Genomic DNA, 12,133 nt, shown 5'->3' with positions numbered 1-12,133 from the left:
GCAATGGCTTACGCATCATGTCACAATTTACGAGCCTTTTGGACGTCAACGGTGTGGTAGAGAAAGTGCGTACCGCCGCTGACCAGCTTTCAGGCAGTTCGCAGTCAGACACCCAGGAACGGCTTAAATACATACTTCCTTTCTTACGTCGTTACACGGACTTTGCTCAGGAACAACTCATGGCTCTTGCTGAATGGATCAAAGCGCTCTTTAAGCTTTGTTTTGTGTTGTGTTCTGTCATGCATAACGTAGCAAAACAAGGGTTTTGTACACCTCCTGACGTAGAAGACTCTGGCTCGGGTCCTGACTCGGGAGAAGCTACTGGTGGAGTAGGATTGGGAGAAGGAGCAGGGTCGGAAAATGTTAGCAAGGAAATTGAAGACGAAAGTCAAGTAGAGGGACTCAAAGGTGATGATGCAGAAGATGCTGCGCAAAAGGAGCACGGCGATGACAAGGATGCCATTGAGATGGGGGATGACTTTGGAGGAGAAATGGAAGACGTACCGGACACTGGCTCCCAAGACGAGGGCTCAGACAGCGAGAGTGACCAAGAATTGGATGAACAGATCGAAGATTTAGGTCCATCAGACCCTTCTGCTGTTGACGAGAAGCTTTGGGGAGACGAGTCAGGCCCCGATTCCAACGAGATGGATCAAACACAACAAGATCGTTCCACTGCAAATGAGGACAATTCCGATGTAGTAGCAAAGGAGGAAAAGGAGGAAAAGCAGCGCGATAAGCCAATAGACAGCAAGAAGGAAGAGGAGACTCGGGAAGGTGATTCCATGGACGATGTTGGTGACGACGCCGCTAACTCGGAACACGACCAAGAAGATAAGGATAGCGATTTTCCTAATGCCAATGGGGCGCCCATCGACAATCACATTCCGGATGCTGACACACTGGATCTCCCTGAAGATATGAAACTGGAAGATGATCTGCAAGGACCACCGGATGCCGAGGATATTGCTAGTGAAGACGAAGGCCAGCTAGATGAAAATACCGACGTGCCTATGAAGGATGATACTCCTCATGATGGCTCAGAACCGCTGGATGAGGATGATGTCATGGAGCCACCACACAACATGGAAGGAGACGATACTCGAGATGAGGGTGACAATGAGATGGACGCCGGTGCCGTTGCTCAACCTGACTTGTCAGCAGGCGAAGGGGAATCAGGAATGGATGATCCCACGCAAGGTCAGGATGGTTCAACCGAACCCCAAACGTCTGGATCTTCTGGAGAGATGAAACCTGACGACATGGAGCCGAAGGCATCTGAAAACGCGCTTGAACAAACTGGGTAAGTCAGGACTAGCCAGGCCTACAATATTTGCTTATTATTACTTTAGGCAAATGGAACCAAGTGGACCCGAGGAGCAATCTCGGAACGATCTACTTGATGCGTCCCAGGCAGTTGAAACGTCCACATCGGCTACTCAGCGTGGCGAAGGATCTTCTCAGGAAAGCAACGACCTTGCAAATAACCCTATGCGGAATCTTGGCGATGCACTCAAAGAAATTCAGCAGAGATTCCAAGAAATATTTGATGGCGATGCTTCCGTCAAAGAGCCAATTAAACAATCTGATAAACCTCCTGACCAGGTGGAATATGATTACTCCGAAAATGTCGACCACGATATGCAGGCGCTGGGACCTGCAGGGGAGGAGCAGGTTGCTAAATTAAATGATCTGAAATTAGTGGACCATGATCAGCCAAAAGATGAAGCCGGTGCAGCGATGGATATGGATATCTCTCCCACAGAACAGCAGGAAAAGATACAACCAATTTCCTCGCTTCACGCCAAACCTTCAACGGAGGGAGTGCAGGACGATGTGGAAGGAGCTATTGCTCAGATAGAGTCACGCAGTAATGGCTCCAAAGAACCTCTCCCTTCCGTACCGGACGCGTCTCTAATGAAAGCCGAATCGGACATGGATGACTCAGAGGAGGTCACCTTTGATCGTGCTGAAGCCGAGCTCAGGACGTGGCAAGCACAGAGTTACTCTGAAGACGGAGCTGAGCGTATCTGGCGGTTATACGAAACGCTTACCCATGATTTATCCTACGCCTTGTGCGAGCAATTGCGACTAATCCTCGAACCAACAATGGCAACAAGACTCAAGGGTGATTACCGTACGGGCAAGCGGCTTAATATGAAAAAAATCATACCATACATTGCTAGTGATTATACAAAGGACAAGATATGGCTCCGACGAACGCGACCAAGCCAACGGGAGTATCAGATCCTCATTGCACTTGATGACTCTCGTTCTATGGCTGAGTCCCACTCAGTTCATCTAGCTTATGAGACTTTAGCGCTCGTGTCGAAGGCCCTCAGCCGGTTGGAGGTGGGCGACATTGCGATTGCCAAGTTCGGGGAAGCAGTAGATATCATCCACGGATTTGATGAAGGTCCTTTTACCGACCAAGCAGGAACAAAAGTCGTCAACGCATTCCGGTTTGATCAAAAAGCCACGAATGTTCTGTCTCTCGTGGAGACCAGTCTGAAGGTTCTTGAAGTCGCGAGAGAGGGTCGCTCCATGCGCTCTGCCTCTGCTGCCGATTTATGGCAACTAGAAATAATAATATCCGATGGTATTTGTCAGGACCATGATCGACTACGTGCTATGCTCAGAAGAGCCGCAGGACAGCGGGTTATGATTGTCTTCATCGTGATCGACTCCCTTCATTCTGCTGCTGGTTCGACTGACAATCGCACATCCAGCGAGTTAGCTGGTTCACAGAATTCGATACTTTCCATGAATCAAGTGGCATACAAGATGGTTGACGGGAGGATGGAGCTGCAAATGGAGCGTTATATGGATTCTTTCCCCTTTGATTACTATGTCGTTTTACGCAGCGTCGAGGCATTACCGGAGGTCTTGTCGGGTACATTGAGACAGTTCTTCGAGCGGATTTCAGAAGAGTAGAAAATGTTTTTTTTTTGCGTGCCTGTGAACAGTGTTTTTCAGTTTATGTACCTCTATAGAATGTCTAAAACTACGTATATATGCTATTGTTAATTATCACTATAGTTCTTGAAATGAGCAGCTGTGCCGGAGCGTGTCCCAATGCAATTGAGGTGGGGTGATAAGGTTAAAGAGTGTACAGAGAGAATTATAAAGAACTATAGCTTTTTTTTCGTTGTCCGTTCTTGAGCCCATATTTTTTGCTGGAATTCAAGTAAAATAGGAATGAAATCCCACAAACCAAAGTCAGGCCAATATGTGTCTACGAAGTGTATTTGTGTATTTTCGCAGCACTAAACGCAAAAGTCAGTTTTATGGCGGACGAGCGGTATAAGTGGATGCATACCTGCCACAGTAGGTAGTCACTCAGTCTCTTGACACCACTCGTTCTAACTAGGATGTCCAAAGGAGGACTACCCACGCGAGATGTCATTAACTGATCCTCAATGTCCTGTTCGGTGATTTGGCTTTGTATAAATGCATGAGATTAAGTACGGAGAACAAATAACATGAAGACTTACGGGTCATCACCTTCACCAGCGTCCAGCGATTTGTTAACAGCTGCCTGTACTGCCATTGTTATCTCGTGCCGCGAGGCATATGGCATGTGGATATTTAGAATTGCTCTATAATAACCGCATGATCACCTTCAGAATTGATCAAAGAAAAAAGTAGTATTCACTTGTCGTTTTGTCGCGTCATATTCTCCGCCTTCGTTACGATGTCCTGTACATGAGCAGGCAAAAGGGCTGTATCACCCAGTACGTTAAGCCGTACGCCGTATTCATCCAACAGCTCTCTTTACACCGTTGATCACCCAACATGAAGCTTTCAGGGAGTGGACATACCCATGTTCACATATTTTTACAAGTTTTTCCTCCGCCAAAGCCATTAGCGCGTCTACTTCTTCCTTGGGACGCTTAAAGTTGTTTATGGCAAATGCATATACGCTTACGCAGCGAACATTGAGCTTTAAACATATTCCGAGAATCTGGCAAACGTATTTAAATCCATATGAGATAATTTGATCCCGCGTCTGAACACGACAACCAACCTACTTTTTGTAGAGTAGTAAAGCCCTCAGCGTGTCCAACCTGAACCTTGTAACCCTTCTGCCTAGCATAGCGTCTGTTTCCATCCATCACGAATGCGATATGGCGTGGAATGGGACCTGCAGCGAGGACGGCAAGGATAACATTCTGCAGCTGGAGCCATAACCACGAAAGCCACGTCTGCAGGAACGCGAACATGGTGGACTCGATCTAGTATGTGATCGTGGGAATTTACACGAATAGGATGCTTATGTAACGAATACAGACCAAAAGCAGTCAAGTCTAAAGCGATACCATACTCGTATTCCTCGGTTCTTCTTCACGTCCTCTGCCTTTTACCTCTACAGTGGCCCGCACAGCTCCCCATTGTGTAGCAGAAGAAATGTCTCACCCAAATACCAAGAAAGCGAAAGCGAACTCACCGGCGACTGAAGACGAGCTCGTAGGTCTTCTGGAAGATGCAAACCTACCAGAATACGTGCAAGGTCAACCATGCGACCTGGAGGACCAGGACAAGCCCCAGCCCACTAGATCTTCTCGCGAAAAGAAATACGCAACTATCGCAGGTGTTCTCATAGCACTCATATTTGGTGGCGCTCTGGCCAAGGTTCTGTCCACTTTACGTGCGGCATCTCCCGCTCCTGGTGCAGACGACACACTCTATTCGAATGGGACTCACGAGTTCAAGAAAACTGTGCTCATCGTATCCATAGATGGCTTACGGTACACTTAGCTCTTAATACCATTGATGATGCCTTTTAAAGTTATCTTTTAGGGCAGACTATCTGGACCGAGGCTTTACACCCCACTTGCTCGATATCAGTAAGAAAGGCCTCAGAGCTAAATACATGAAACCTATCTTCCCAGTAAGTTTGAGCCGTCAGTATCTTGTGAGACGTGGTGCTAAATTGCAATAGACTTTGACGTTCCCGTGAGTATCTTATCTTTCACACACACGCAGAGGATTGACATAAAGTTATCGTGCTAAGCAATCACTGGGCATTGATGTAAGTCAGGAACAATATTTTATCAATTCTTCATTACTTATATACTATTTTTGCGCAGGACTGGGCTATATGCGGAATCCCATGGTATCATTGCCAACGTAAGTTCTGCAGCATATGGGGCGACTGTTGAACTCAATCATTTGACTCCGTACAGAACTTCTGGGATCCTGTAATTCGCAGTGAATTTGCATACAATCGTCCCGAGGCGTCTTGGAATTCCTCCTGGTGGTTCGGCGAACCAGTGGGTGCCCCGAGAGCTGAATATTCAACCTAGTTTTTTGATTGCAGCAATTTTTTTAGATGTGGGAGACAGCAGAGAAATCTGGTGCGATAACAGCTAATTTAATGTGGTTAGTGGATTCGCCAGAACTACCTGCGCATATACTTATCGGTTTACGCAGGCCTGGTCCTCCAGTGACAACATCGGGGTGTTCACCTACGTACTATATTCCTTGGAGGGTAATTATACCTTTTGCTGATATATTGAAGTTGTTTCTGAAAACCTGTATGAAGAACCTAGTCCCTCTTCAGGAGAAGCTCGATCAAATTATGACCTGGATAGATTTTCCTCTTGAAACAAGGCCTCAGCTCATCATGGGTATGTTTGATTTTCATGCGCAATCTAACTTGTTTGATTAGCTTATTGCACTTAGCATACGACCCTTCTCTGGACCAAGCTGGTCATCTCACTGGTCCTATGTCGGCTTTGACTAACGTTAGTTGCTACTCTTTAACTTTGAGATTATTTTTCTCATTCAAATTTCATAATAAAGAAAACGTTAGCGGAAGTAGACATTTTCGCGAAAGATCTTCACAACTCACTAGAGGAACGAAACCTCACGGATATAGTCGACATTATTTTCGTCAGTGATCATGGTATGACTGACACCAGCCACCCCGAGTGGGTCTATCTTGATGATATTCTTGGAGAAGGTTATGACCTAATTGAGCACAGTGATGGTGCGCTGCATTCCTTCCGTAATAACTTATATCTGTTTAATGGCTTATCCAGGTTGGCCATCTGCCGGATTGCGCTTCAAACCCGGAACTAACGAATCTAAATACCTTGATATACTCCTTAATGAAGCAGGTTTGAACCCCGGACGGTTTGACGTGTTCACCCACGAAACGATGCCAGAGCGGTATCACTTTGCCAATCACTATCGTATCGCCCCTATCTACGTCGTGCCAAACATGCATTATGCTCTGACAAACAGAGTGGAAGGAGAGAGCGGTGTCTCCAAAGGGGTAAGTAGAATCCTGTTTCAGCCTGAAGTCACCTATACATATTTTGCTGCTTTACAGAACCATGGTTATGACAACGATGAGCCATCTATGCGAGCCATGTTTGTCGCGCACGGTCCATTCTCCCATGGGGCAAAGTCATCCCTTTCTTCTCTGTCCGAGTCTGTGGAAGCATGGGACTCTACGTCTGACGATCACTACATCATGAAAGGGTTTGATAACGTGCAAATCTACAGTCTCGTGATGAGGTTGCTTGGTATCGAGAACACGGCAAGCACGAATGGGACCAGGAGTTTCTGGGACCCCTACTTCAAGTTTTAACATATTCACCATGAGCCTATGTTATGATACCATCTAGATGTTCTTACAGTAATTGGATATCCAGTTTATGAAGCAACGGCTACATTTATTGGCTATCGGAGATATGTACTTGGTCTCACAGAAGAGAATGGGGGCATTGAGTCCCAGTCATAGGTGAATCTGAACTTTCTTACTACAGTAAAAGATTTAAGGAAATATGCAAACAATGAAAAACATCACTAGACGTTAGGACTTTCGTTATCGTATACAGCAGCCAACTTGTCATGTCTTCCTCTCCAAAGCCTCCTGAAAACTAGCATTTACTGCCCCTCAGCGTCGAATACAGTGTGATGGCCCCCCATGCCTCCTACTCCCATGTGTTCACCGGTGGCAGTGGGAACGTACGCAGCTTCCGGAACTCCAGATTCGTCTAAGCCTTCTGCAGCCTCTATGATTTCATAAAGCCGGGAAGCTACTTCAGGTGGAGGTACTCGGCCACCAAGAATATCGCGGGCAGGGACATTGGATCCATAGAACTCGCGGTTAGCATCTGCCCTTTGAATCAAAACTGTTCCTTCCAAAGACAGGCCAGCAAAGAGACCTGCAAGGTGAAAATATTCCTAGTTTGCGTTTTACTAACTTTGGATCGTACGCCACTTACCCTTTGATTTGGAATAAGAGAACATTGGTGCTGGGTGCGCCAAGCTTGCCTGTACACTTCCTCCTGTACCAATAGGGCCCGCAGCAGCGCTGATATTCCCGCCAATCGTGACATTACCGCCGATTGAGAACGCCCTGACTGCATCCTCGCTATTGAGCACAACCACAAAATCCGTTATATCTGCGCCAATTTGTAAACCCCAGCCAAGACCTCCTGTAGCTATGCATGAAGGGGCCGACCAAGAGCCATCGGGAAGTCGTGCAATGACGATTCCCGAGCCAGCTTTACCAGAGAAAACAAATCCAGCCTTGATGACTTGGAACACGGCAAGTCCTGTTACACCTCTGTTGAAAACTGCTGCACTGCATTTATCTGGCGGTTACTGCTCACCTCGCGCACGCTGTAAGACAGCCTTTGGGATAGAGTTCAACGCAGATTCAGGGTGATCAGGGTCAGCTGCGATAGGTCGAAGTAAATACTCGCACTGTAAGTGCTGTAAGGACCACAAACGTACCCAAGAAGCTGTCTAGGATCTTAGCCGCCTTCTCTGCTTCTCCTGGCAAACCGAATCCTTGTACAAAGTCTCTTGATCCAGTGGCGACTTTTGACGAGCTATCCATGACGAAGCTCGTCGCTTGAAGGCCAGCTTTCTGCGCACCTTTCTTGAACTTGTCAAACATAGACATTGTGGACAGTAAGTACTGGACTATGATCAGGAATTGCCCACAGCCCTCAGGCTCGCTCTATGACACGGATTACATAAGCGTACAGCACAGATTAGCGTCATTTTCGGGGTTCCTATATTCTATTTATTGAAGGATGATCTTGTGAAACCATATAATCTAAATATACTAAAGTATGGTCCTATGAAACTATAGTGTGTATTATTGTATGGTTTTAATATACTGTTTACTGAAGTATGGTCCCATACACCCATATTATTATACTATAGTATTAGTATGGTTCTGATACACTGTTTACCCAGATACAGTTATGAAACCATAGCAGCGTATTACAGTGTGGTTTTACCACGCCATTTATCAAAGTATAGTTGTATGTATCCATATCACTATGATATGGCTTTAATACCCTATTTCCATGGTATAGTTTTGGAAAACCAGATGGTTAAATTCCAGTATAGTTCAAGTAAACTATTTATCTAAGTACAGTTTTGTGCAACTATATTATTACATTTGGATATAATTTTCACAGCCCATATCAGGTAGCATTCATATGGTGTGTATAAGCCAAAGTATATAAGTTTGGTTTGTCTGAACCATAAGAATTAATTCCAGCGGTGGTGATGATGAAGACTATTGTTGCTAGAAAACCATACACAAAACATACTAACAAACAATCTCCCAGATCCCATGGAACTTGTTTATGGGCTTTGCCTCCTAGAACGATGGGTGCTCTGGTTGTTCATGGGGTGGTGAGTGTTATGATCCTTCAAAGCAAAACCCAGAGATGTGTGGGTTTGGAGGAGGAGAGATAGATGGAAGTTGGTAGATAGGGCCTTTTTGCTGAATATGGGGCTGAGATGGATATAGGCAAACACTACCTTGCTAATTGTAGCACAAGATAGGTTTGAGAATGACAAGCATCAAGAAAAGCACTTTGGCTATATAGCAGAGGCAATACTATATATGCTATTATAGCTCTTATAGTACTATAGCATCAGAAAAAACATTTTGGCAATATAGCAGAGGCAATACTATTTATACTATTATAGCTCTAATAGCACTATATAGAAAAGGTGATACTATTTATGCTATTATAGCTCTCATAGTACTATAAGTTTGAGCACACATAGCACCAGTATAATATTATATAGCTAGCCAAGGCATTATAATGGCTCTTATAGCAATAATAGCCTATATAGCTGTTGAGACCATAGTACATATTTATAGTAATGTTTTGTCCAAGTATAAGTTGTGGCAGTGTGTGAGAAAAATGACAAGTCCATGAAGGTCAATATATTGCACATGTATAGTATATTTTGTAAGCCTATACAGTGTAGTGGATAAATGTGTGGTATGTGGTTGTAGATTGATTGGTCAGCAAAAAAGCGGACCAACAGGTTGAGAGTTCAAATCTTGGGTGTGTGATTATTTTTTTAAATCAGCCACAAGTTCTCTCATAGCTCATATAGTCAGCCATATGCTATAAGTGCTATAAGTGCTATAAGAGGCTATAGCCAACTATAAGAGTACTATAAGAGCACATTGTTCCTGAACAGATGTTGGGGTTTCTATTGTAGCTATGATCACTATGACAGCTATATTTGCAACTATAGTACTATTAGAGTCTATATAGCCAAAGTGTTTTTCCTGATGAGATGACAAGATTCCCAGTGATAGCAGGCTCCTGATGCACAAATTTTTGTGCTCAAAAAGACTCTAATCAAAAGGGATGATAGTGACTTCAACAGTGGAGAGTGATGATGACAGCAGTTAACAGTAGTAGCAGTGGAAAGTGTTGTGACCACACTGGATCACAAGTTGCAGTAGAGTAGTGGACTTGAGATTAGAGGACAAGTCTAGTTTTGATTTTCTTTTGCCATAAGGTAGAATACAGGGGTTTATATAGTAAAAGAAAAGAAGGCTATACTGTGCAAAAAGAATGAGAAAGAACATGAAGGAAGGAATATGTGCTGACAAATCTTGTGCAGGTAGTACAGGATAAGATTGTTAAAATAAGGAAAAGAAGAGAATAAAACAGTAAATGCTGTGTATAGCGTTATAGTTTTGTACAGCCATAAAATAAAGTCTAATAGCAAAAGAGAGCAAGAAAATCATGATGTTATAGAAATATGCAGTAAAAAAAAGCAAGATAAAAATATCACCAGTATCAACACAGTTCCCTTGTTATCAGTTCGGCATTCTGAAAAAATATGTGTCCATAAAAATGATTCAAAAATCAAGAATAATTGCACTGCAAATTGTGAGGCAACGTTAAACTATAACAAAATCAATACCCATCTCCGACTGCGCTTGCAGGGAGTAAGAGGTCCGATGAGCTTGAGGTCAACAGATACTAGTAAATATAGCAAGTAGAGGACTTGGGAGTAAACTCAAGGATTTCGGTTGAGGAGTAAAGCGGGTAAATCAAGTAATAGAAAGCTAAAGAACTATACATGAGATGTGTAGGGTTTATATAGCTAACTGTCCGTCCCTCAGATTGAAAGAGGAATAAACAAAAAGTGGTCTGAGGAATAAATCGACCAATAAGAAAAAGGAATAACTATTGTATGACTTTGAATGATTAATCAGCAGGTGAGAGAGTTGTACTAATAATAGGTGTTGTCACGCATGTTCAGGAACCGTATCCTCATGATGAGGTACGATCCTGACTAAAGCGTCTATTAGTATATCCAGGCACTGATGGGGCTTGGAGCTGGTTGGCGAAATGCCTACTACCAGTCCTTACTCAGTGTGCTGGCTGGCTGGGAGTGATACCCAGTCTCTGATCTGTGATATAAAGTGGTAGTGATGGTTGAGAAAGCCTGTAAGGGCTATGAGAAGTAAAATAGCAAACAATACCTCTAGCCCTAGAGCTAGAGGTGTAATGGGAAAAGTGTTCGAGAACCAAGACATAGAGAAGATAAGAAAATAATAAAATGGTCCTTACACAAATGAATGTCCTACCAAAAAAAAGGAACTGGAGCCACCAGTTCACCACCTAGTCCAAATCCAACAGTTCCATGGCCTTACCAATGGTCTGGTTGTAGTGGACCACCTGGTCAAATGAGGGAGGCAGTGGAGTAGTTCCAATCTGGAACAGGTGTGTCCCAGGCAGCATGTGACAACCCTAGCTGTAGCAGGGGCAATGGACAAAAAATAAGTGTACCCAAGCAAATGGGGCAGCAATGTACATGGGCGACGCAAGAGGATGGACTGTTTCCAGCTCAAAAACTACCTAGCCGTGTTCTAGCCAGGCAAGATAAGTTACTAATGATTTGATAGTATGTGGTGGCAGATCAATGTTGTGGGGGTGGATCAGCTGCCAAATTTGGACCGGCCGCTGAGGCTTTGCTGAAATCAGTAGTGGCATGTGGTGGTTGACAGATTGGCGACAGAAGTGGATGGAAAGAGGTGTCAGATGTGGAGGAGGTGCGAGGAGGACAAGTAGGAGGAGTGTGGAGGTGACAAAAAAGTGGACAATGGTGGGGAACCAAAAATGACTGTCTCATGAGAAAAGAACAGATAGAAGAGGAGGGTACATAGTGGCACCAAGTAAGGGAAGGAGAGTAAGGGAGGCAACAAAAGTGAGGGCACAACTGTAAGGACCATTTTATTATTTTCTTATCTTCACTATGTCTTGGTTATCGAACACTTTTCCCATTACACCTCTGGCTCTAGGGCTAGAGGTATCGTTTGCCGTCTTACTTCTCATAGCCCTCACAGGCTTTCTTAACCATCGCTACCATTTTATATCACAGATCAGAGACTGGGTATCACTCCCAGCCAGCCAGCACACTGAGTAAGGACTGGTAGTAGGCATTTCGCCAACCAGCTCCAAGCTTCAATAAAGCCTGGTTATACTAATAAACACCTTATTCAGGATTGTACCTCATTATGAGGATACGGTTCCTGAACACGCGTGACAATCCTCTATTATTAGTACAAGTCTCTCACCTGCTGATTAATCAAGTTAAAAGTTGTACAATAGTTGCTCTCCCACTTCAGTCACCCCCAAAACATAAGCATTTAGCTTCAACTATCTGTGTAAATGTATAAAGCTAAGAGCTTGTTTTTCCTGGTATCATCCCAAGTGCTCCAGCAAGGATGGGATCATCCCAGAAGTGGGATAATACCACCCTTCTGGGATTTTCCCATGGTATCAGACCATTTGTTATGGTGGGATAATCCCAGACATTTGCCACATGTCACATG

General features: G+C 44.3%; 3 protein-coding genes across 3 annotated transcripts; 1 reads left to right on the top strand and 2 right to left on the bottom strand.

Moving 5' to 3' along the window:
• Positions 1-2,927: 2,927 nt before the first annotated feature.
• SERLADRAFT_470763 (uncharacterized protein) lies at positions 2,928-4,248 on the bottom strand (the record flags this gene model as incomplete). Its single annotated transcript, XM_007319771.1, has 6 exons — positions 2,928-3,266; positions 3,320-3,440; positions 3,495-3,599; positions 3,656-3,772; positions 3,822-3,964; positions 4,032-4,248. 6 exons carry the CDS (start codon positions 4,221-4,223, stop codon positions 3,132-3,134), a joined length of 813 nt encoding a protein of 270 aa, XP_007319833.1.
• Positions 4,249-4,407: 159 nt separating this feature from the next.
• Positions 4,408-6,598, top strand: SERLADRAFT_409226 (uncharacterized protein; the record flags this gene model as incomplete). The annotated part of the gene is made up of 13 exons (XM_007319770.1): positions 4,408-4,748; positions 4,801-4,891; positions 4,943-4,956; positions 5,015-5,032; positions 5,091-5,130; positions 5,187-5,273; positions 5,333-5,382; positions 5,434-5,491; positions 5,546-5,630; positions 5,686-5,747; positions 5,806-5,992; positions 6,045-6,280; positions 6,338-6,598. The coding sequence occupies 13 exons, from the start codon at positions 4,408-4,410 to the stop codon at positions 6,596-6,598; spliced, it is 1,530 nt and encodes a 509-aa protein (XP_007319832.1).
• A 70-nt stretch (positions 6,599-6,668) lies between these two features.
• SERLADRAFT_470759 (uncharacterized protein) lies at positions 6,669-7,963 on the bottom strand (the record flags this gene model as incomplete). Its single annotated transcript, XM_007319769.1, has 4 exons — positions 6,669-7,178; positions 7,239-7,571; positions 7,629-7,694; positions 7,753-7,963. 4 exons carry the CDS (start codon positions 7,922-7,924, stop codon positions 6,898-6,900), a joined length of 852 nt encoding a protein of 283 aa, XP_007319831.1.
• Positions 7,964-12,133: the final 4,170 nt, after the last annotated feature.

This window comes from Serpula lacrymans, assembly GCF_000218685.1.
Source record: "Serpula lacrymans var. lacrymans S7.9 unplaced genomic scaffold SERLAscaffold_8, whole genome shotgun sequence".
Lineage (NCBI taxonomy): Eukaryota > Fungi > Basidiomycota > Agaricomycetes > Boletales > Serpulaceae > Serpula > Serpula lacrymans.
This window is presented reverse-complemented; position numbering and strand designations above follow the sequence as displayed.